Below are 25965 nucleotides of genomic sequence, written 5' to 3'. Positions count from 1 at the left end.
CTTCCCGAGCTGCTGACGTCAGCTGGCAGCCTGGGCTGTACTCGCCGCTCCGGACATAGCGCCGAGAAAAATGCTGCTCTCCGTACCGCCAAGGGCAGGGATCAATCCATACAACGGCTATAACAGCAGAAACAGCAAAAAGGTAAACCCTTTCGGGATTTTCTGTTTTTCGGCCGCCCTCGGTCACCCGGTTAGGGCAACACGCCCGTGTCAGTCGCGACAGAAGCCTGTGTAATGCATGACAGTAAGCTGCAGTGTCCTTGAAACGAGAAGCGTACAAAATCAACTTCGGGCTTCGTGGAGAAAATTGCTGTTCACTATTCTGCACCCCCACTGTGGTATGTGTAAAAACCTGCCTATTCGATGGCCCGAACGTACCGTAGCCATATTTCGTTGTATATTATCTATATAAGAGTTCTGCCGTAAGGATGTCGATATGATTGTGTTCACTCATTTGAAAAAGTCAATAGAGGGGACCAACTTTTATGACTGTACCGTATTGGGACAGTGTGTGTCTGTGCGTATGTGTAGCCTATGCAAGTAGGTGGGGGTGGGGTACAGAGGGGGAGAAAGGGAATGTGTTATTCAAGGTAATTGATTTCAGCCTCCTCGGGATGGTGATCAAGGAACAGTAATATCTAGTGTAAAATCAAGTCTCCATTGTCTACGCAGCCGCGTAAGTTTGGCGAAGTTTTTTCTCTCTTTTTTTTCTGAAAGCAAAATATGCCCCACCCCTTGAAAAATCCCACCATTGTGACGATGCCTACATTCCCAAATGATCAATCGCAAAATAACTGTTACATTTATCATACTGCCAAAAGCCTATGTATCGAATTATTCTTCCTCGATCATTCTGAAACGAAAAAGTTACAAATCATGTGCGGGGATTTTGCTCAACGAAACGTCGTGCGGAAATAAAATAAAACATCAACCTCTATAATGTAACACTCATATAACATTTGCACAATATTCATTCTATACAAATCATATACACCTAAACTACATAATTAGCCTAGTGTTTCATATGATTTCCAATTATGTATATGTCGATGCAGGTAATTCGTTTTTCTATAGCAGATTGAATTATTCTTGATTTCGTTTGATGCAATTATGAGAATATGGTTTATAAACTGTGCCATAGCCAGGATTTTATTTTAACAGACACATTGACAGACCACCACAGTTTTGGTACAGCACTTATTCAGAATTCCTATTATCTCGATATCCAAGGAGATTTTTTATTAAATTACTTCGATTGATGAACCTAGCTATCTTTAACCGATCTACAAATGTCATGCTGTTAGGTGACTTATGCATGTTTTTTTTTTTTTTTTTTTTTTAGTTGTGGTGTCATTACACTGACCATTAAGCTTACATATTTGCTTTCCACGATTTGGTCTGACATTCATTCTATCCAACTGTGCTGCAACAAAGATTTGAACTGCAATTCGCATTCAAATTTTGCCTGATTTCCCCTCATACCCTCTGTCCTGTGTGGATGGCTGGTTTGTGTTTACTTTTCCTCTACAAGAGGCTGATGTCATTTGTATCGCTTGAAGAAGGAGGAGGGTGTGGACCATTTCGCTGTTGCGTCACGCACACACACACGCACACACGCACACTGTATGAATAGAGATGCATTGCCATTGTCACGCTTGGATGTTTAACCTTATCCTCCCTTATCCCCATCTGTCTCAATTGTGTCAATTAAAGAACAGCAAATTATAATGCCTGTCAAGAGCCATATAACACAATAATGCAAATACTGGCTCAAAGAGTGTGCCTGTTGCATTGTCAGACCGAATGATAACTGTTTTTCTCTTTACCGTTTCCTCTCTCACTTTATGGGATATGTTATAACACATCTATAACACATACTGTGCCTGCTTGAATAAAAGTAGTAGAGTATATATGCATGTTTCACAATCTGTGACCTGACTTAACCTGTGTTCTTAGTTTCACAGCCATATTTTTGGCAAGATGCCACTTCACAGAACACAACTCTATCCTTAGGAACCAAACAGTGAAGTTGCTCTATAGCCGCACCGCGCTTACCCTTAAATGCCCCCTTTCCATGCTCACTTCTATTACCCTTAAATGCCCCCTTTCAGGTTCAGTGTGTTCAAGTGCGATTGTTCAATTGTACAGTTGCAAGTCACCCCTTACGTGAACTATTTATATTGAGAGGAGAAAGAGATGATCCAAGAATAATGCAGACTGAAGTAGGGAGAGAAAGACGAGAGATTGAACGGAAGAGAGAGAGAGAGAGAGAGAGAGAGAGAGAGAAAGACGAGAGATTGAACGGAAGAGAGAGAGAGAGAGAGAGAGAGAGAGAATATGAAATAGATGGTGTTCTCTCTTGTGCACTTTTATTATTATTACTATAATTATTTTTACATATTATTCTTAAATCCTCAAACAGTTGGATCTGGACAGTTTTGTTACCTTTCTTATTAATGCATAGATGAAATAGAATGCAGTCACACCAAAAAAAAGGTCTCCAACTTAAAGCAGAGAGAGAGAGAAAAGAAAGAGAGAGAGAGAGAGAGAGAAAAAAAGAAAGAGAGCGAGAGAGAGAGAGAGAAAAAGAGAACGAGAGACAGAAATATCAAATCTCTGTTGTTTGGCAGTTTAAAAGTTAGTCTGTGTCGTGGAGGTAGAGTTCACACAGAGGTCAAGTTTTCGTGTGGAGAGATTCCTGAACTATCCGCGTCTCTCGCTCTCTCTCTCTATCTCCCTTTCTCTCTCTCTCTCTCTCTCTATCTCCCTTTCTCTCTCTCTCTCTCTCTCTATCTCCCTTTCTCTCTCTCTCCCAGTCTGGTATTCCCGTTCCCGAGCTGCGGGAGTAAATAAAAGACAGAACACAAAATAAACGCGCTGAAGGGTGAAAAAAGAGACCATTGTGTGTGGGAGGTGATTACCGAACCAGATGGTTAAAGGGGTTTGGTTACTGTCGTGCCTCCAGAGCCGCCCCTCCTCCCTGACTCCGGTACCTCATTTCCTCTCTCAAATAAATAGAATTAATGCACTCAAATGGTAAATCCGATTGGGTTTAGTGCTGTCGTGGGTTTTGTTGCTGAACAAGAGGTTGCAGGTTGGTCCAAACCGAAGGATCGTATTTCTCTATTGTGCTCTTTTATTTGCATTGCAAAATCACATTAAGTTCTCAGTTAACATGTGCGTGCCTGTATTTGTCTAAAAAACATGTCAGCGGCCATTTTCCAATGTACTTTTCATCAAGTTTACATTATTTGTTGTTTAGTGCTATACGCTTAATAATAAAATGAGGTATTTAAGCACTTTACAATAACACGAGTTAAGGTGCCTTTTCTTTTTGAGATGTCTAAAGATGGAGAAATTCTGCAGCTTTATGGAGTGAAAGCATCAACCACAACAGACATTTCTTACAAGGAAGAGCTGTGACTGTTCCACAAAAAGGCTATTCACCATAACTCCCTCAGGGGGAGTGGCGGAAGTCAGGCTCTGCATGCCTTTCCTTTGAATTAACAATTTCAAACTTTCACTTTCAACTCCAAAAGCTTTGAAAAGTCACCAATGCTGTCTAATACAAGCCAAATGTGTACCATGCTCACTTCTATTTCTGTGTTTTTTTTTGCTTTCAAGTTTCTTCCTTTGGTGTTGATTTGGGGAGATGACAGCAATGGCACTTTTGGAATCTAAAACAATACTGTACATTCAACAAAACAAAAGTGTTGTATGTCTGAAATGCTAAAAAGAAAGTTCACAGGAATATGTTATGTGTTTACCAGGTTTATAACTTTGTAATGCCTCCATCTATTTGATTTGTTACATGTAGACTGAACAGATTGTCATTGTGGTAATTTTCCTTACCGGATGAAGTAAAAATATATATATCGATTGATTATGATCATGATTAATGGTGTAAAACATGCTCTTTTGGTGGAATCCTAACTCGAGATCCGCATGGATAACTCCAACGTTAAACGTAAATCTTGCATTGATGTCAATGGGGAATTTGTGTGATGATTTGAGTTACGCATGTAGATCTTGAGTTAGTGTTTTGGATTATGTGTCTTTTTGGGCAATGTAAGAAAATAAGAACTGTAAAATAGTTTTTGGGGGGTACCAACAAACAATGTTATTATTACATTGTCATAAAGCATGTAATAGAAGCCAGTACTGTAATTATTTTTAATCATCTGAGATTTACCATAGAAGCCTGATTAGGTATGTCTTGTACTTTGTGTTTTTAAATAATGCTTTTATTCAGCTTTAGCAGGAATGCGTGCCTGAAACAAACCTTCTATTTCTCCCCTCCGTTTCTCCTCAGATCTATATTAAGTATCACTGCACGTCTTCTGTTTGGTGTCAGGCTTTGTTATGGATTTCGTATCTGGGCTTTGTTATGTTATTTCCTTTGTATGCCACAGATAGTACCCCGAGTAAGAGACGCTGAAAAGGTGTCTATGCTTTCAAGTCATTTAAAGAAAAATGTACAAACTATTTGTACCCAGGGACAATGTCAAAGAAGCATTCTCATAGCTGTACATGTACATACCTATACAGTTTACTGCTCCACAATGTACAATGGGAATGTATGAATCACTGTAGAGTTGTGTATTGTAAGCAGGGTTGGTGATGGGGAAGGTACAGCAGGCTGAACTGCTCTAGTGGGTTGATCCTTACTGAACTTTGTCAGTGCTGTCACCTTTGTCCTGTTGGCCCTGCTCCAGCAGCATGTTTATCTGTCTCTCTGTCATTGTTTAATGCGTCAGATGTTCTAAAGTGGTCTCTCACTTGGTTTGCCAGCCACATGAGCAGTCCAAGGTTAGCAGGTAGAGAGAGAGAGAGAGAGAGAGAGAGAGAGAGAGACAGAGAGAGAGTCCTTGGAGAAAGCACAGCTGTCTGAAATATGATGCCAAGCACTGCAGCAGTGATGCCAGCCAGTCACTGCCTCACATGTTGTTAGATCTCAGAGGCTGCTGCTATGAGCCAGTGATTTTAGGGGGTATCGGATTCCTACAAGCCTGTGCCACCTGCCCCAGCTGAAAAACAAGCTACAGGCCTACATGTGTATATCTCAATGTCTGTGTGTGTGTGTGTGTGTGTGTGTGTGTGTGTGTGTGTGTGTGTGTGTGTGTGTGTGTGTGTGTGTGTAAATTATAAGAGAGAGAGGAAAGAGCACTGAGAGTGCAGAAACAGAGAGAGAAAAGGGGGGGAGGAGGAGGAGGAGGAGGAGGAGAGTAAACGAGATAAAGAGGAAGGAAAGAGAAAAAGATAAAGAGAGCGAAGGGAAAGAGAAAGAGATGTTTCACGGACGAGTCTGGGCGGGAGCCTGGTGTTCCCGTCACCTGGCTGGAATGCTGCGCGCCTCGTCAAAATGACTGTGATATCATCAGGAGCAGACAGAAAAAGGATGTCCTGTCTGCCTCCGTCGTCCTATCAGCCAAGCGGCTCAACCACAGCACACCAACGTTCAGCTGCACTCTTGTTACCTAAGGTTTGAATTAGGGCCAGTTTGAAAAACCTGCTTTATTGTTACCAACCAAGCCTTCTGATTTGTAGTTGCATGAGAACAGGAAGAAGAAAGTCTTTGATGTGTATCAGTGTATCAGTGATAATACAGTTGTCCTTGATCTAGTTTTCCTTTCAGTTGGTTTCCTTCCTTATTGGCTTTAAACGATACATTCCGATTTTGTTAACCAAATCTCTATTTTAGATGTAAATGGCATGTTGTCGAAGGGTGCAGGCAGTTTCTGTGTGAAATGGCTTGGTTTAGAGAAACTTACTGGCACCACAGTGAACAAAGGTTCAAAAAACGCCTAAATACCTCATTTTTGAAACTGCAAAGCACCCAGTACAGTGATACAGGCCTTTAGATGTTGTACATATGAAATTGTGATTATCCAACCTTTTTCCACAATGTTATATTCCATTTTGTGGGGCTCCATTTTGTGGGACTTCAGCACTTCCACGTTTCTTCCTCACTTCTCTCCCTGTCGCTGGAGTTTATCTAAAATAGACATTTAGTTAAATAAATCAGAATCCCCTCATCAGTGTAACTGACGAAGCTGGAGGCTGCCTCACAGTCATAGATGTGTGTGTGTGTGTGTGTGTGTGTGTGTGTGTGTGTGTGTGTGTGTGTGTGTGTGTGCGCGCGCGCGCGTGCGTGTGCGTGTGTGTGTCACCCAGTCTGTTAGTCGATCAGCTGGGCAGATGGTCAATGGGCTCACCTACTGGAAGAGGGGACAAGAGCTCAGGCAGCAGTGAGCCAGGATGCAGGAAACCAGCCTTACCCCCAACAGTCAGGAAATCCATGGAATTGTAGAGGTCACTCCAGAGTCAAACCAAGGAAGCCCAACAGGAAGAGAGAGACAGAAACAGGCAGAGGGCGAAACAGAACAAGAGACAGGGAGAGACAGAATCTAAGAGATGGTGGGGGATCTAAAGGGGAATGGGCTTCTGCTAAGAGGTGGAATTCTGAGCGCTGTAGGATTTCCTCAACCTGATTCATCAAGAAGAGGATGGCCAATGCAACAGCTAGTGAGAGGCCTTTCTCCACCATCATGGACGATGTGTGGAATTGGTGAACATTTGAAGAATTATTTCAGTTATTTCAATTATTTCAGGACAGAAAACTAGGTATCTTAAGTGTGGATAGTCCCCATTCAGCTGGTTGGTCAGAGAGGCAGGTTAGAGAGGCGAGATCTAGGTATTTGGCTACAGATGGAGTTGGCTAAGCTGCACTGTGTGTGAGAGTGCCTGGGTGTGTCTATTTACAGTATTTTTGACAAGCTTTTAAGAAGTTACAGGCACTGTAACTAGGTTAGGAATGAAGGAAACAGCTCCAACTAACATCTCCAAACCCTCCTCCTACCTGCTGTGGCCTCATATGAAATCCCTGATTTGGAGAAACAGAGAGCAGTGAAATGTCTTTGATCTGACACAGCAGCTGCGTATGTAGCTGTATGAGGTTGAAGTATAGTAGTAATGATGTTCTCCTCCCATCTGTGTCTTGGGCACCCTGTTTCAGCATATTTTCCCTCCTCTCATGCACATACACACACACACACACACACACACACACACACACACACACACACACACCCACACACACTCACACACACACTGTCTCGGGGTCACATCATGTGGTGGTAGGTGGGGGGCAGAGAGAGAGTGATGGGGAGATTACCCCCCCTCCCCCATCTCTTTTTGTGTTTTAATTTGACCAGGGCAGGCCTCCATGTCATCTTACATGAGCAAACACAGAGAATCTTTCAGGCTGAATCACCACTGGAGGAAGTGGGGATTAGGCCTGAGAAATGAGCCTGCGCTTTCGGGGGGCCGGCAGTGGTTTTGTTGGGGGGGCGGGGGGGTGGAGTGGGGGGGGGGGTGGTCAGAGGGGTGTTTGAGGGGACACAAAGAGGGACACTGTGCACTGTGGATAGGTTGTAATTAGCGGGATTCGTCCCCACTCTTGATTTGGCCCTCTGCATCTCTGCCCCCCTGCTGGGGTATTCCTAAACACCAGGAGTCTGATCTGTGACCCGTGCACCCCTCAACAAATTAACCCATTGTCCCCCTGCAGAGCCCTTCCTCTGAGGCTGGTCTAATTAGATGTACCACCCTCCCCTGCAACCCTTCAGGAGAGAGACAGAACAGTTGAAAACCCCTATAGGAGAACTGGGAGGAAGGATACTATACAACACCCTATTCGAGGAGCAGGCTAGTCAAGGAGCTTTTGACCACGGCAGTTCTTCTGTTCATTAGTCAGATGATGACACATGTGGTGCTTAGATTGTGAAGGTGAATGGAATGCTTCAGCTGACTTGAGAAATTGGATTAAAGCCATTGAGATAGAGCAAATGCACGAGTGAGCACAAACACATCCACACACACACACACACACACACAGGCACACACACATCCACACACGCACACATGCCAGACAATCACGCTTGCTTGCTCATTCACTCATTCACTCTCCCAGACTCTGTTGTTGTTCATTTGCCATGTTTATTCTCATTAAACACATTGTGGAGTCTTGTTTTGCTGAAATGGTGTTGTTTTGGAAACTACACCCTTTCCTGGAAAGTAACTTCAATAAATCTCTTAACTTACTGTAATGAAAACATGCCCATTCTAGCTGGAGCAGAGCTCTACTCAAGCCATTATTACTCGAGTAAAAAAGTATTTTAGTCAACAGTTGTGAAATGTTTAAAATCCTAGAGATGCTGAATCATTCATACTTGAATCCAACAATTCCAAACTCATTAATTTGAAACAGTGATGTTTTGCATATTGCGCAACAGTGCCCCATGTTTATGTGTAGTGACTCACAACCTCATAGGAGCACCACCCAGAATCCACTTAAAGTGCTATAAAGAGAGTCGTTATAGGCGTTAATAGCGCTGCTTATTATGCATAGAGGAGGTAGTTAAAAACAGTTATAACAGGTCAGAGAATGTTGCTGTTGTGCATCAGCCCCAGTTCAGGGGGATCTCTCCAGGAGCATTTGTTAATAATTTCTGAGTTCTCCTCATTTCCCCTTTGCTGTGACGTATGTAGATGTGGTGTGTATTAACGTATGGACCTTGGACCTATTATGATTAAACTGAACTCACTTTGAGGTCTTTAGTTGTTGTTTTAGTTGTTTTTTTGCACGTTGTTGTATCCAGTGAAGGTTACTCTGCCTTGTTGGGGAGCTAATGGAGAGAGGAGAGAGTTGGACCTGTGGGTGAAGAGCAGTTGAGGACAGTCTAAGCCAGAACAGATGGCGATGTTTTGTTTAGAAGTGCTCCCATTTAGAGTGGTATGGGAAAAAGAGTCACTGAATGACTTCTCACAAAGAACAAAAGGAAGACAACGTTTACAAGTATTATAGAATACAGCTCCATCAGACTAACTGGATGTTGGTGTATGTTGTTCTTTGAATCATTGGTTTCACTGTGTGCACAGAAAAAGAATTCTTGTGGTTTGAAAGTTTTGATAGAGGAAAAGGAGCAGTTGCCCAATATGGACTAACTAAGCAGCAAAGAGGCCCATTTTCCCTATAAGGAGTACGCAGAAAAGAGGCCCCACGATTCCCTCAGAATGCAGTATTGGTGAGTGTTGACATGAGGGCTGTATGATATCGTTTTACGCTGCTCTCACACAATCGTCTGTCTCCTGAGCGACCGTTTTGAAGCTCTGTTCACTAAAGCAGTAGTTTGAGTTTTAGTAGTTTTGAATGGTAACAGCTGTAACTATTCAATGCAGGCTGTGAATTATTTATGAAAATTTAATCTACCTGGACTGAATACATTCCCCTCATGTCTTTAATTGGCTAGGAAGAGATGGATATTCCAACCCCCATTCCCGCTCCCATGCCTCCCTTTTGATTCGTCAATGTCATGAATACCTGCCATCTTCTGCCATCCCCATGGTTGACCTAAAGCGTTGGTGGAGGTGGCAGGAATACTTTTTTTTTTAAAAAGCCCCTTACATTAATGTCTCTCTGTCTCTGTTTGCAGCCGACCTATGTGTCCTCCGGCCACCAGATGGCGCCCCCCAGTCCCAACACCAACAGCAGCAGCAACAGCATTGGAGGGGAACAGTTGAGTAAAACCAACCTCTACATCCGCGGCCTTCACCCTGGGACCATGGACCAGGACCTGGTCAAGCTGTGCCAGCCGTGAGTGTTTTTACCTCCTCCTTCCTTTACACATGTAGGATGAGGTTGTCCAGGTTCGGTTTGGGTCAGGGTAAAAGCAACCTAATTCCACTGTGATTAGAAACATTTCCTATTTCCACAATAACAAAGCACGTACTAACTTACTATGTAATAACACTTTAATACACAGTTGTTCCAAGAGTAATCACAGTGTTATAACACAGGTATAAGAACAGTAAGAGGTGGTACCAGGAACATGATTTAAGATACTATTAGACTGACATTGACACTCTGACCAGAGCTGGAGTTTGCCTTTCCTGCATTATGGTTGGCAGTGATACATGCTTGTGTTGCCACAAGGTTTGTGGCTCTGTACTTTTCCCTCTCATGCCTACTCTGCTGTATTTAGTTAATGTTGCCCCTGACGTCTGCGAACTCACCAAGGCCGTCAATTGTTTTATGTACAATGCACATCTTCAGCATACAATGCCAGTGCTGAAAAGTAATACGCTTAAGTCAGCAGTGTTGACATTGAGCTGGTGTTTTCAGCCTTGGCAGAGTAGGAAGGGAATGTATGTTGGCTTCATAACAAGCCATTCTTTATCATCCTGGGACTGTGATCAAATGTGTTTCACATATTAACCCACGGGGACAGCAGGATTCACCCCAGCCCAAATGCAGTGAATCAGTTCACCTTCGATGTATTATGTATTATGGTGAAGCATGAATTAAGACATATGGAGTTTGACGAAAGGCTTTTCTAGTAGGATGCGGGAATGTGGACATTTTGAATCATCGCTTGATTACAACTCAAGAAATGTTTGAAGGAAAATCAGAGGATTACAACAGATATAGTCTCGCATAACCATACCCCTTAATCACGTTGTTCTCATGCCTCCTTTGGTGTGGGGAATCTTTGGTCAGCCAATCGCTTGGATGGCTGCGGGCGGCTGCCAGAGTTCACATTTTGATTGGCTTTGAGCAGATGTGGTGTTTTTCAAGAACAACAACCCCTCTCCTTTTTTCGTTATTCTTGAAAATAACAAATTAGTCAGTGTTAGTCAATCAGCATTGCTAGCCAGCTATATTTTTGAAAATGGACGTTCCTGGAGTGGTTTTATTTTTCATGGAATTATAATTTGGTTGGTGGAACATTAACCACTGTCACTGAATGCAGGTCCATTGAGGAAGAGAAGTATGGTTCTCCCTTGAATTTTGAGAAAATCTAATTCAATACATTTTTTAAAAAAAATTCTCTTTACATCTGCTGCACAGACCAAACATTACAACCTGACCTCCTGACCTCCAGTCAAAATCACTGTCTACCATCCATTAAAGTCTAGCTAGTTCGCTGAGTTGCTTTCTGGCACAATCTTCAGGAGAGAGAGAGAGATTTATTGAGAGAGACAAATCTAACATTTGACACATTTATTTAGTCAGAGAGAGACATAGAATTTTCGTTTTCGTTTCTTTAAATTTTTTGTTAGATTTTCACATAAATTATTATAATAACCAGTCAGATAACTATCTAGCTAACACAACAATATTTGTGGTGTTTTTCTCACAGTCAAATCCTATCCTACACTGAATGGAAGAGCTGAGCTCTTCTCCAACACCATCCATTCATGATGAGCCTATCCTGAACACTGTTGTTCCCTAGATGAACTGGCCTTTTCCCATTCCGCGTAATATTTTACTATAAATGTATTTAATAAACTTTTTAGGTAAAAAATAATTTGTCTTAGACAATGGTTGAAACAAGCTTTACCATCTATACTGCGTCTATATCGTGAGTCTCCCATTCTCCTGAATGTTTTAAGTCACCAGCCTCCTCTGACCCACGTGGGGATCAGTGAAAATGATTGGCTGTTCCGTTTTGAGCTGCCTATTGACTGGTTAGGAGTGTGGCAAGCACATTATAGGTATCCACCCCTCTGTAGCGAATTCCTGCCTCGAACCTCACAAGGCTTTCCGAACAAGGTGAGAAGAAAGACTGGGGGAAGAGATAGATAGAACAGATAGAAATGGATAGAGAGGGGGAAAAAAACCCTCCAGGAAATGCAGGTTAATGGCAAGTATAAGGAAGGAGGGAGGAAGAGAGGGAGGCAGAGAGTGAGAGAAGGGGCCAGAAAGGGGTAAACCTCCTTCTAATGTCCTGACGTAACCTCCCTCACCAGAGAGACTGCAGAGACTCAGCAGGAGAAAACCAAGACTTACTACACCCACAAAGTCAACCTCTACCAACAACTCAGCCTCTCTTACACTGGGCTAGCTCAAAACACACACTCAAACATCTAGGATATTAGTAAAACAGACACTCTTTCTTCAATTCCTAGAACCTTATCCTTATAGTTCCCCCTCCTACAGTAACACCCACTCTCTCATATAGAACCCTGTGGAGGTCTGCCGATGGCAAACTGGTTGGGCTCATGCAAGTCAGGGCTGATCTCTGATCGTTCCAGGAATGATTTATCTCAGTAAACAAATGCTTAAGCTCCCGTGGAGTGGGAGAGAGGTGACGGGAGGTTCACAGATCATCTGTGCCATCAGAATACCAATACTTCATTGCCAGTCAGCTAGCTTTTAGATGAACATGTTGTTGGCGGTGTGCTGAAAGTCAGAGGAGGTTTTCTACATTTGTAAATCAGCAGAATCAACAATAATGTAACGCTGACATGTGGGTGCATTCCAGTGGAGGCTGGTGGAGGTAGAAATCGGGAGGACGGGCTCATTGTAATGCATGAGGAATGTGTTTGATACTATTCCTCATTCCAGTTCACGCAATACAATGAGCCCGTCCTCTGATTCCTACCTCCATTAGCCCCTGGTGCATTCCGATATCATTATTTTAATAACTAAGGGGAGACGGGGGGAGTGACCCAGAGAGGATTTGTAATTTTTGTACAGCTGGGACCTTGGGGCAATAGACAAGAGGTTAGAAGAGGAGGGGCATGGGCGTGATGTGGGTGAAGGGAGAGGAGAAGGGAGGTGAGGCTGCAGGAAGAGAAGAACCAGCCTTGGAGGGGAAACTTAATTGACTGGGAAAAGAATGCCACCAGCTTCTAAGTGGGTCAGAGTTGACGGCTAAGTCCTTCTTCCCTCCACACAACTATACGGGGCTGAGGTAGGAGGACGGTCAGAGAGTTACTGCCTCATGACCTTTGAACTGTTACATTTACATTTACATTTGTGGCATTTAGCAGACGCCTTTATCCAAAGCGACGTACAAAAACACATTTGTTTAAGTAAGTGAATCATCTATCCAACAGTCATCATAAGACAAAGGAATCAATGCTCACACCAGGGGCCATTGGCAGTCGTAGGCTTTTTTTTTTTTTTTATAAATATATTTTATTAGCAGGAGAGAACTTGTACAGGGGGGTAGCAGGGGAGAAGAGGTCTCGGGGTTAGGTTTAGTATAGGGGGGGTAGTGAGGGTGAAGCGGTCTTTAGGAGGGACTGTTAAAATGTAGCTTGAAGAGATGGGTTTTCAATCTACGACGGAAGATCGAAGTGACTCTGCAGTCCTGACCGTTGTGGGAAGCTCATTCCACCAGCGGGGCGCCAGGACAGTGAAAAGCGGAGTGATCTTGCAGGGATTTGGGGGCTAACCATTGCTTGCAAGTAGGGAGGGGCTGTTCCCTTTGCCGCCCGGTAGGCAAGCACCAGGGTCTTGAATTTGTTCCAAAAGGATGCCTAACTGTTAGTCACTACATGAGCCCATTGGGCTCATTGTAAGGCATGGAATGGAATGAGGAATGATATGAAATACATTCATTCCGTCCTCCGATGTCTACCTCCACCAGCCTCTCCTGGTGTGCGTGCCTATGTCTTCCTATCTGTTTCATCAACATTTCATGACATACATCAGCTGAACCATCATGCTCTCTGTCACGTACGGAGCTTAGCAAACAGTAGGACAAACCCCTTCTATACAGTGTGTGGAGATTTCCCTTGTTAGTGAGGATGGACTTTAAGACCCAGAGGTGAAGGATGAGCTCCTCAGTGGAGCAGTGTAGAGTGCAGGAGAGTAGGAGAGAGGGTGGGGGTGGGGGGGTGGGGGGGAGGTAGAGAGTGAGAGAGGGGGGGTAAAGAGAGAGAGAAGGGTGGTAGAGAGAGAGAAGGGAGGTAGGGAGAGAGAGAGGTGGGGGGGTAGAGAGAGAGGTAGAGAAACAGAGAGAGAGAGGGGGGGGGGTAGAGAGAGGGAGGGAGAGTGAGAGAGACAGGGGACAGGAAGGGTGAGAGATCAGGTTACAGTGTACACTCCACCCCGCCACTGTGTCGCCCAGCCAGAGGAACAGCACCCCCCTCACTGACTACATTACACGGAGACAGGAGGGCAGGGCTCATTATAAATACTGCACTGTCCTCTCCCACCGCTCTATACTGTTACTGTGTCACACTACAGCTCCATACTGTACACCGCGACACAAACCTACTTTACGTAACACTGATTTAGTCTTTTCTTTACTTTGTTCCATGTCACTTATGAAATATGATATTCAAACATATACAATTGAATGTATTACTGTATATATTTTGGGGGGGGCTTTTCCGCACCGTACTGTTTTATATTTGAGATTCAACGGTACCACAACATGCTTTTAATTCTTTTCAGTAACTGTCATGGCAGCACAGGCTGTGTGTGTGATATGTGGATTGCATTAAGCAGTACTGTACGAGGAAGTATTGAAATACGTCTTTAGCACTGTGTATGCAATATCAACAAATGGTGTGTTGGGTTGCAGGTATTCTTTTCTTTCTATAAAGGTGAGGTGGCGTATAAACCTAATAGCCCAAGAGAACCAGTGTGACTATTGCTGTATTTAGAAGGGAATGGAGATACAGTGTGTGTGTGCTTCTCTCTGTGTGTCTGTGTGCTTCTGTGTGTGCTTCTGTGTGTGTGTGTGTGTGTGTGTGTGTGTGTGTGTGTGTGTGTGTGTGTGTGTGTGTGTGTGTGTGTGTGTGTGTGTGTGACTTTGTGTATTTTGAGGAATCGGAGCGGACATGCAGGGATAAAGACAAGCCCGGAACAAATTGTTTTTTTGCCCTGGGGTGCTGTCTCCTCTACTGTCTGATGAAAACAACAGCAGGGAGGGAACACTGTTACTATACCAGGATCCCCCTCAGCAGACAAAGACAGGAGAGGGGGAGGAGGGGGAGGAGAAGGAGGCAGACCTGGCCTTCTGCACCAGTAGAGTTCACATTAAACAGGCCCAGTTGACTCTGAGAGACTGTGCTACATGTTGACACCTGCAGTCAAACAGCCTGAGGAAATGTTGCTGTCTAAGTGTGTGTGTGTGTGGGGGGGGGGGTATGTGTGGGTGGAGCAGATTCCACAGTGTCCTATAGTCACCTCACCTGTCCCTGACCGTGTTGTGTTTGTGTTGTTTATGCTTGAAGGTATGGGAAGATAGTCTCCACCAAGGCCATCCTGGATAAAACCACAAACAAGTGCAAAGGTCAGTTTTGGAGGTCGTTCGTCATCGTGGGTGACATGAATTTCCACCGACGCAAAGTGATCATATCGTGATATGTGTGTGTGTCTGTCTATGTGTAGGGTATGGCTTTGTGGACTTTGACAGTCCAGCAGCGGCCCAGAAGGCGGTGACTGCCCTGAAGTCCAGTGGAGTTCAGGCTCAGATGGCCAAGGTAAGACACCCCCCCCCTCCAAAACACATACACACACACACACACACACACACACACACACACACACACACACACACACACACACACACACACACACACACTCCCTCTTGTAACAAAGGTGGGCTGTCGTATGCAACACAAACTGCCATGGCTTATGCAGAGTTACCTTAGTTAGCCTGGCAGTTGGCAGACAGACAGACCGACAGACAATCCTCTCCTCCTTTCTCTCCTTCCCTCACTCCCTGTTTCCTTCCTTCATGCCCATTCCTCCTCCTTCCTCCCTCTCCCTCCACGCTGTGTGTGCTGCTAACTGGCTCCTGCTGTGAGGCTTGTCATGAGGTCTTTGTGTGGGTGTCTGTAGTCAAAGGGGCTCTTGTCGGCCCATTAAGCTGATCCCTCTGTGCCTCTCAGGCTCCCCATTGAGAGAGCCCCGGGGAGGGTGCCACTGCACCCGCCGTCAATGGGTCAGGCACAATAGGCTGGCCTGTGACTAGGCCTGGGCCCGGGCCTGGAGCCCGCACCAGCGGTTAATACACTCTACCCCACCACCACCCCTGCTCTACACCCAAACACACCCCACTGCAATGTAACACCCAGGCCGTCCTCACTGCCCATTCCAACACCTCAGAACCAAGACAGACCTTTGCCTCTGCAACTAATCAGTTCACCTGCCACCCAGATCCTGTACCTGACCACTGTGCAACTGAAGACCAGGGCCTAATGGACCCAAGCAGTAGGCTATGGTAGTTGCTCTGAGACGTCCATTTTGGCTCATCTTACATAAAGGTTACCATGTTGTCACCAACAGTGTGGGCCACACCTGCTGAAGGCTGTCCTCGGTGTAATCACAAGTCCCAGACCTCTCCAGGCTGCAGGGTTACTGGGGCTGTGGAGGGACAGGGGAACAATGGCAGGGTTAAAAATAGACCGCTCTTTACTTCCGAGCGCCTCCCTTTCTGTGTGCGGACGTCAGCACCCACGCACGCACACACACACACACACACACACCTTGACAGACTGGCTCAACCGGGATCTAGCCATACACACGTCGCCGCAGACGCACCAAGCAGGACTCCAGGGCTGTGTGTGTCACCGGGGAGAGGGAGAGAGGGAGAGAGAATTAAAGAGATAGCCATGAAGAGATGACATTACACATGTGGTTGGGTGGGGTCCAGTGACCATTTGAATATTTGCGTCCGCACATCATTTAAGAAATATTGTCCCAGAGTGCGAGACAGGATTTGATGGATGAAGTTGAGATAAAAAAAAATAAAAAAAAAGATGTATTGGGTGAACAGAGAGGCCTTGTTATTTTTTTGTTTTCTTTATCACAGAGGGCTGTGTTAGTGCCACTGAATCACAAAATGTTCCCTTAGCCAATGAAGTTACTGTGAAATCCCAGGATGTAGGCCATCCTATTGGCAAGTTCCTCCTAGTAACATGTTGTAGGCTAAGTGTAGACATGCTTCGGCATTGTAAATCCACACAGGAATTCCTCTTTGTCAGATAAACAAATGGACATGCCAGATACAAAAGTACAACACCCACTCAACTTTAGCTGAACTCTAGCTACCTGTGCCCACTGATGTTTGATTTGGGATTGTGCTGACTCTTTGCTTATGGTTCAACAGAGATAAGAGTGGAATTACTGGTCTGATGGTTGGGCCAAGCTTGGCTCTGTGTCTATCTTGTCTAGAGGGAGTTGGGAACATCAGGGTGGAGTAGTTTGGAGTGGTGTAAGTGTGTGTGAAGGGAGTGGATTTATTTGTGGACATGGAATTTTCACTTTACACTTACAGTTTCACGTAGGTGATCCACAGTAATACTGGGGCTGGTATAATGGTTGGGTGTACTCTGGTGTGTTGTATAAAGAACTATGCAATGTCAAGAGGTGTGGCGATGCCCTCACGAGCAAACATGAACTCTGCTTACTCATTTGAGTTGAATGGTCATTCTGTTTGTCAAATGACAACAATGATATGAGCTTTAACAGCAGTGTTTCACAGCATGAAGCATCATTGGAAATGTGACAACGGGAAGAGAGAAAGCCCACAAGCCTTCACTGTTATAGTCCTTGGACTAACATTGAAGCTTTGAGCTTTTCAGCCTGAATCATCAGCATGTGCGGTAGATAGTTGGTATTTTAGCATTATACTGCTGGTCTGAAGGCCTTACAGCCTTAACCCTCAGTCTGCTAGCAGTTAGCTCTTTATCTGTACCCTAAATCCATCTCCTGGCTATCATCTCACTGCCCAGTCCATGAACCTGCTGCACACCACTGCTTCTCAATGGGTTTTTCTTCCCCTGTATTCATGCAACAGTTTGATACATGTGAGAGAGAGAGAGAGAGAGAGAGAGAGAGATATTGGGAGACATCAGTTGGTAGAGAGTTGACTGAGAGCAAAATGAACAAGACAGAAAATAGGGAATTCCCCTGAAAGAGAGTTCAACCTGAGTACAGTCAGACACTCTTCCTCCCTCTCTGTAATCCCCTTTTTTTTTTTTCGCTCCTCCCCCGTCATTACCCCAAGCTTCCCTCTCTTCTAGTTCTCTCGTTTACCTCCCTCTGAACAGCTACAGCCCCAGCACAAGAATCCCCCTCTTTTCCACCTTCCTCCATTACTCCCCTCTTTTCCTCTCCTACTGTATGTCCTTATTGTCCTCTCCCTCTCTTTTTCTCTCCCTCTTCCCTACGTTTGTATCCCCTCCTTCTCCCCTCCCTCCGGTGGCCCAGCCCCTTCTATTCCGGTTGCCAAGCTCCTGTTGCTGTGCGAACTCTTCACTTCACGCCTGGTTTCCTGTCTGTTTCTACACAGTCACACAAGGTTTCACTTTTGAGCCTGGAATCAGAAGCGTCTCGCATTCCTCTTTTAATTCACTCCTCTGCTCCGGCCTCCCCCCCCACTCAGAAATTCCACATTTTCACATATTTCATATGTGGAATAATAATAATATTTTTGTATCCAGATTTCTGTGTTAAGGAGGTGAAAGTTGGTTCCATGACGTTCTCACATGCTACTGACTAACTAAGGCTTGTCATCTTATTGAATTATGATATTTCATAACAGTGCCTTCATTAACATATTTATATGAATAAACCTCTTTATTCTTGACTGTATGATAGTCTGATGTTCCCTGTCTCTTCTGCCTCCACAGCAACAGGAGCAGGACCCCACTAACCTGTACATCTCCAACCTGCCCGTGTCAATGGATGAGCAGGAGCTGGAGAGCATGCTCAAGTCCTTCGGCCAGGTCATCTCCACACGCATCCTCCGTGATGCTAACGGGACCAGCCGTGGCGTGGGATTCGCCAGGTATGACAAAAGCATGCTCCAGTATAGCGACCCACTACATGCTAAGCTGCTGGACATACTACATGCTACAGCTACAGCTGTACATTTCAGAGGGGTCTGTCATTTTAATAACATGAAATTGAATCTGTTTCAGGATGGAGTCCACGGAAAAGTGTGAAGCCATAATTCAGCATTTTAATGGAAAATTCATCAAAACCCCACCTGGAGTGCCGGGTGAGTGTATCTCATTCTCTGTATTGTGATATTGTTGTGGTTATGATTATGACACTAGATCTTTCTCTATCATTCACTTTAGATGACACATACAGTTTTTTTGTCCTGGCTTGTGGTTTTCCCCTCAACTTTTCCCATGGAATTTACCCACTGATTTAATTTGTTACTCCCACAGTGCCCCCAGAACCGTTATTGTGCAAGTTTGCAGATGGCGGACAGAAAAAGAGGCTGAACCAGGGGAAGTACCTCCAGAATGGAAGGCCCTGGGGCAGGGATGGGGAGACGGTGAGACGGCTGATGAGGCCTTTTATATGTGGCCTTTTAAATCTTGTTGTGAGTTCTTCTTGCTGTGCTGTGAAATCAAAGATAAGGGTCCATTGTTAAAGGAGAACATATATCAGATCCTGTTGCCGTAGGGTTAAAATCAAACATAACCATGTTTTTTTATAGATATGTGAACGTTTAATGTACTTTCTGGTCTGAATACTCTGTGTTGTTTTCTCAGGGAGGGATGACACTAGCATATGACCCCACAGCCTTACAGAATGGGTGAGTATGGATTGACAAAAACAGGCACAGCTCTCTAACAAAAACAGTACAGAGCTTCCTCTGTGGTAAACTGATAACCCCTTGTGGACACTAAAGGAACTAAAGGAATGCTTGGTTCAGTCCTGTGTGCTTTTTTAGTTTTTAGACTTACTAACTGGGGAGCATTGATGTGTGCAGGCCTATTCTTCTACATATACCTTTCTTCACATATTCATTTTTGCCTAGCACCGGTTATGAAAGCTTTTTTGGGGATGTGCATATGACTTCTACCCTTCATTGCTTTTGTAGTTGAATTATTTTCCGATCACACATTTAATGACTTTTATCTCACGATTTGGCCTTCGTCATATTCTCGTCCTGTTCTCATCCTGTTCTCATCCTGTTCTCATCCTGTTCTCATCCTGTTCTCATCTGACTGTATTGCAGGTTCTATTCGTCACCCTACAGTCTGGCCCCAAACAGAATGATCGCCCAGACGTCCCTCTCGCCCTACATGCATTCACCCGTCTCATCCTACCAGGTCAGTGGAGGAAACACCACTCTATATCACAAACCGGTTATGGTCCTCTGTGGCTCAGTCGGTAGAGCATGGCGCTAACAACGCTTAGGTTGTGGGTTTGATTCCCACTGGGACCATATATACTGATAAATGTATGCACTCACTGCAATGTAAGTCGCTTTGGATAAAAAGCGTCAGCTAAATGGCATGTATTATATTATATATATTACAAACACCAAACCACACCTCCGTAAAACACATAATGGAACAGTCTGTTTGTTGTGTTTAACCCATACAGTGTCAGTTATTACCTCCAGAATGGAACAGTCTGTTTGTTGTGTTTAACCCATACAGTGTCAGTTATTACCTCCAGAATGGAACAGTCTGATTGTTGTGTTTAACCCATACAGTGTCAGTTATTACCTCCAGAATGGAACAGTCTGATTGTTGTGTTTAACCCATACAGTGTCAGTTATCACCTCCCCTCACTTTCCTCTCAGAACCTCCCTCGTCTCTTCCCTTGTCTCCAGGTACACAGTCCCTCCTGGATGCACCACCAGTCGTACCTCATGCAGCCAGCAGTAAGTCAGACGTTTCTCTCTCCTGCGCTCTGTAACTCTCTCTCTCTCTTCTGAACTACCAGATGTCCCTCTCTGTCTCTGGTCGCCTGTAGCTCTGTTTTATTGGTTGTCTCGCCCCCTCTTCTAATGTCCCTCTCCTGTGTGTGTGGCGCAGGGCACAGTCCTGACCCAGGCCATGGACCATGGCATGTCCATTCAGCCCACGTCCATGATGGGGCCCCTCACACAGCAGCTCGGCCATCTGTCTATGGGCAGCACGGGCACGGTCAGTACCTACCTACCTACCTACCTACCTTGCAGACACCACCCACCACTCTCTCCCCTTCTTTCCCTCCTTGTCTTCCACTGACTGCCTTCCACCTGCTGTCTCCCCGTCCCATGTTGCATGGACACAGTAATGACAGGTTTTCCTCCTCTCACCCTCAGTACATGCCTGCCAACACAACTATGCAAGGGACCTACATCCCCCAGTACACCCCAGTGCCTCCCTCCAGTGTCCCTGTAGAGGTAAGACATTAACCGCAGTCAGCAGCATATCATTATGGAATACCCTGTGAGTCTTTATCAAATGAGAAGGTTTATGAAAGCGGACAACAATGACTAAGTTCATTAGGGATAATAACGACCGTTCCACTCCTCATTTCCTTTTTGCAGGAGAACGGAGGACAGCAGCAACAGGTTGCTATGGAGGCACCTGCAGAACACACAAATTACTCCTACCAGCACACCAAGTGAAGCTAAGGTGAGGATACGTTGAATGGAACTATTGTGATATAACATGAAAATATATAAATACAGCAATGGAATGTACATTAGTTTATATTTTGAATTGTATTTTTATTGATGAAATACAATCTAGAATTGTGTATGTTACACTGTATATTGCATATCATTTGCGACAGAAGTAGCATTACTGAAGTGTATGTTTCTTGCAGCTCCTGTAGTGAGGACACGTTGCGGAATGGTTCTCTCCAGGATGACAACAGTGCTCTGCACACCAACACCAAGCACCGGACTTGAACATGGAGGACAAAAGGAACATGTGTGTGTATTTTGAAAAAGAGGACACCATGCTTATTTCGTCAGACTTTTCCTCTCTCTTCTCTAAGAGTCGATCAACCAAAGGTGGGAGCCTTCTTCAAAGAAGCTTTGATCTATTTTGATAACTGAAAATAAGAAAAGAAACAAAAAAATTAACAAAGAAAATTAAGAAAGGGGGAAAAGACACAGATGGTTATTTTTGTGCACGTAATATAACAAATTCTTATTTTTTAAAAAGCATTCTGGAGTTTCAGAGTGATACAAGGAAAAGCGTTACAACACAATGTGTCTTTTATTTTTTTTGTAAAATATGCAAACCTTTATTTTTATTTTCTGATGTCTGTTTTTTTGACATTTGCAGCAGTAGAACAATATTTTGTACAGATTTTAAAAACTCTAAAACACATCTAGTTGGTTTAATGTTTTAGCGTACTTAAAAGTATGGAAAATGCAACAAAAACCGTTTAAAGCTACTTCTCCTGAAAACTGACCAGTAAGTCCAATTAACTCGCGAGTAAGACATATGGTAATATGAATTATTAATTATTTTAAGATTATTTAAAATCAAATTGAACTTGAAACTTATAAAGCATTCTCTCATAAATACTAGAGTCATTGATAACTCTGATAAACACTCTGAATGTTTTTATGAGCAGAAGACAATCATGATTAATTTTATTTATATTTTCATCATAGTTTTATTTTTAGATATTTTCAAATATTCTAACATGTCACTTATAGTATAGATTTTATTTAATAAGTAGTTTATTTAACAAAGCCAGTAAATGACAAACATTGGCATTAAAAACTGACCCATATGAGTTTCATGCTAATCTAATATTTTAGTACTTAAAGAGTGTTCGCTGAATTATTGTTATTTTTTAATAATGATCGAATGCTATCCTCTGTTATTATGCTATATGCCATTTATCCAAAATTCAGCTACGAAAAAACTTGATTCTCTTGAGAAGTACTGTATTGTGTTTCAATTCAAGAATAGTTTAATAGTATTTTTGTCAATCAGTAACCTTATTAATTTCCAATTTTGGGGGAAATTAACAACCAAAACATTCTCAGAGCACAAAAAATAATGTTGTTTTGTCTAACCCCAGAAAACCAGATTTGATTGAATAGTGCCCCCAGAGGTTGGATGCACATACTGTAGATGTGTAGTTGTAGACAAGGAGGTAAACGGAACAAGGTTTAACCAGAACAAGGCCCTCCCTCTACCTTCAAAGGTAAACTAAGACAGTGCATATGATGCAAGTCCTCTGATATTAAACCTACATTTATTTTCAGCAAATATGAGTATATAGATACATCGTAAAACAGATGGCATTGTAATTATTATTCCAAAAATAGTTGACCTGGTTTGGTTTTTGGGTCGATGTGTCCAGTCCATGTCACACCAGTGTCCATTAGAAGTGGTTTTAAGCGGTTTTGTTATGGTAGCTGTTCAATCCACACAATGAATTTCACCTTTTGTACAAAGTAGACAGAAAGATACGTGGATATGCCTTAGATATATGCGCAGTGGGGTTACTATGAAATATGTGTACAAAAGAGTGCAAAATAGCTAAAGCAAATAAGTTAAAAAGCAAAACAATGAGGTGAATTACATCAATGGAGGACGGAGAGAGTCCTCGAGAATCTTTTGTTGTAGTCGAGAATGGGAGCCGCAAGTCGTTCTCAATGCTGCTGTTGTCTCCTGAGTTTTAATTCCTGACTGTCAGTGATTTTGGTTTTTACTTTTTTGTAGAAAGAAGAACATATGTTTTCTCTTTTTGGGCTTTCACTTGAAACCTTTTGAGCTGTCATGCCTTTTGTTGTTGTTGTTGCTGTTGTTGTTGTTGTTGTTGTTGTTGTTGTTCTAAAACATCTTTTTGATGAATTTCTTTTTAAAGTAAGTTAGATTTTAGCAATAGGGAAAGAACTTTCTTAGAGTGTAGAGTTTTAGCTTGTTTTCTTTCGTAAGAGATTCATAGGATTAAAAAAAAAAAAAATGTGTTGTTGAGTTTGTGCGTTTGCACACGGTCCATGCAAACTAAGAGATGATTTTATGTTTGTTTTGTCCTCATGTTAATTTCCGTTCCAGAGCACTGTGTTGTTCATCTTGATATTTTTTCAAGTCTGTGTGAAATGGTCTTCAACTAAAACACGTCCACATCTATTCCAGAGACAGTGTCGTCAATGTCAACCAGGCCCCCTTCCCCATCAGCCAGAGCATGTCTAGTCTGTACGCAATCAACTGTGTATGTAATGAGTAGAGGCATAGAAACTGAGGATGCCAATGAAAGGCTTTCCAACAGAACACATACTACACCATGAAAGTGCCATTAAGATGATTTGGTTAACTGCTCAGCGGGAGTTAGGAAAAAAAGCAAAGCTTGGATGAATTTATTATTGTTTCTGAAACCTACAAGAAAAATATTCTTAAGCCTTAATTCTAATCATTTAGAGTTGCCCCGTTCTAGATAAAGAACCTGATATCTCTTAGTAAAGGGCTAACCTTTTCGGTCATGATTGAGGGAATGTCAGAAATGGCCGATCATCAGTATCAGAAGGTATGTAGCCATAACATAGCCATAACATTATGAAGGGCTGAGCTATACCATGCTACGTTTTACCCCGGTGAAAACCCACGTCGTTGGGATGAGTTGCTCATCCTACTTTACTGGGTGCCATGTTGTTTGTCATTGCTCATTGTCTCAGATGTTGATGGCGATAAATACTGTTTCTTCCTTCCATCTTTGTACTTTTCTCTCTCACCCTTCAAAAGTTGTTTTTTTATTATTATTTATGTCTGCAACCAAAGATGATGAAGCCATCCACCTGTCAGCAAAGCCGTTTGTCAGAGTATCTATCTTGGAGAAAAATGCTGCTCTCATCCATAGGCATAGATAGCTAGCAGAGTAGTATAGCAACATCCTTGGAAACTTAGAATTCCCTCTAGGTGATTCACGGATTTGTTTCTTTTTGGTTCTGTATGAATGTAACATGATATTGTTGAATAGATGTGTCAACAGATATGTGCTTCATTTTATGAACAGATTGCTTGGTTTGGTACCTCCAAGTTAAGAACAGTACGGTATCTATAAAAACAAAGGAATAGGCGAAATGGCCCGCTTAGTTTGTTAGTGTTGCTGATGAGAGTTAAGCATTTTTGCGACCTTTCTGTAAATATTAGGACCCTTCTCTGCTCTCTGTTTTGGTTGAGCTGATGTCAAGACCATCGCTCAAGATTATGTTTTTCAGTTTCCACTTCTGTTGTGACTGTTTTGTTGAAGTCTCGCAATCTGTCAAGATAATACAAAATCTATCATTTGCAGGTTTTCAGATTCGGTGCGCCTCATGAAGGAAATGTCATGGTTTTATTTTCTTATTTTCTTTTTTCATGAAAACTGATCCATGTATCAGCCATCACTTTGAATACAAGAAAATGTCGTTTTGAAACTATGAAATGACCAGTTGTTCCACCGGAGTGTTGTTGATTGAATACAATTTCTATATTTGACAAACTTGCTGATCTCATTTTGGCATAAAATCATGATATGACATGCATAATTTGTATGTAAGTAAGTATCAATAATCTGGAGGTAACATAATGCCATAATGCATGGTGTTAAACGTTTAGAGAGATTTGCTGTTAGAGATGGCATAATTCAGGCTAATGTCTGTTTCCTTGGTGTGGTCATTTGACAAATATAACACCCGGGACATAAGGATAAACAAGATCTGCAACAAAGTTCCACTTGCACTTATTTTCAGCCCATGCTGATGTAAAGGAAAATCACCATACCTACCTAGAAAACTCTTGTCCTTACTTGTTGTCCAGCTCACGTAGCTTTGGTGGCTTATTTCAGTTTCAAAATGTTTTGCTGCTAAAATAAGATGTCCAAGCAGTTTGTTAGATGCAGGCCAGACTGGATGTTCAAAATGTCTTCCTCAAAGTGGTTGATAGATCCCTTATTTATCAAAATTGATTTAAAACCTTAACATAGGGGGTAATTACATTGTCATTACTGTTTTATAGGTTAGTTGCTTAATGTGAAAATTCCCTAGCTCATCAGAAAAAATGTTATGAAATTGAATGCACCAAATGTGTATGTATGATCTTTCAGACATATTGAACATACAACTGGCTCATCTTAAACACTGCTTGTAAACATTTTCCTTATTTATACAAGAACTCATTTTGTACAGTTTGTTAGAGGAGAGAGGTTTTGATATTTGGTTAGTTTGCTAATTAGCTGGTTAGCCACTTGGCTACTTTCGTCTTCCTGTGCCAGAGTTGCTAACGTCTCTCTGTAACTCTTGTTTTTTATTCATTGAAAAAATATTTTTTCCTTCTTTCTTGGTTTTACTCTTTGAATTTGAATATGTCAATTTTCTTTTTTTTTTAAATAAAAATCTTGTTTTTAATGGTTGTTCCTGTCTTCCGTATATTCTACCAATTGCTTTACTGCAGCAAGAGGACATTTAC

General features: G+C 42.9%; 1 protein-coding gene across 2 annotated transcripts; it reads left to right on the top strand.

Annotated features, from left to right (window-relative positions):
• LOC310803763 (RNA-binding motif, single-stranded-interacting protein 2-like) lies at positions 1-25904 on the top strand. Of its 2 annotated transcripts, none has more exons than XM_083668639.1 (14): positions 1-142; positions 9495-9655; positions 15037-15095; positions 15194-15285; positions 18442-18599; positions 18733-18812; positions 18988-19097; positions 19318-19361; positions 19788-19881; positions 20391-20441; positions 20596-20706; positions 20868-20948; positions 21096-21183; positions 21377-25904. In XM_083668639.1, exons 1-13 carry the CDS (start codon positions 71-73, stop codon positions 21174-21176), a joined length of 1194 nt encoding a protein of 397 aa, XP_083524765.1. In that variant the 5' UTR covers positions 1-70; the 3' UTR covers positions 21177-21183; positions 21377-25904. The 2 variants fall into 2 exon arrangements, with proteins under 2 accessions (XP_083524765.1, XP_083524764.1); XM_083668638.1 differs by having other exon boundaries at positions 20361-20441.
• The last annotated feature ends 61 nt before the right edge of the window (positions 25905-25965 follow it).

The sequence above is a fragment of the Argentina silus genome (genome assembly GCF_951799395.1).
Source record: "Argentina silus genome assembly, chromosome: 4".
Classification (NCBI taxonomy): Eukaryota; Metazoa; Chordata; class Actinopteri; order Argentiniformes; family Argentinidae; genus Argentina; species Argentina silus.
Note: the sequence above shows the minus strand (reverse complement) of the source record. Positions and strands in the feature narration are given on the sequence as shown.

What these genes read in the sequence shown, in the direction of transcription:
- LOC310803763 (XM_083668638.1), top strand. Translation starts at nt 71, where the DNA reads ATGCTGCTCTCCGTACCGCCAAGGGCAGGGATCAATCCATACAACGGC. An exon ending in CTGGTCAAGCTGTGCCAGCC is followed by an intron (nt 9,656 to 15,036) that starts GTGAGTGTTTTT and finishes TTATGCTTGAAG; the next exon opens with GTATGGGAAGATAGTCTCCA. An exon ending in CCTCCAGTGTCCCTGTAGAG is followed by an intron (nt 20,949 to 21,095) that starts GTAAGACATTAA and finishes TCCTTTTTGCAG; the next exon opens with GAGAACGGAGGACAGCAGCA.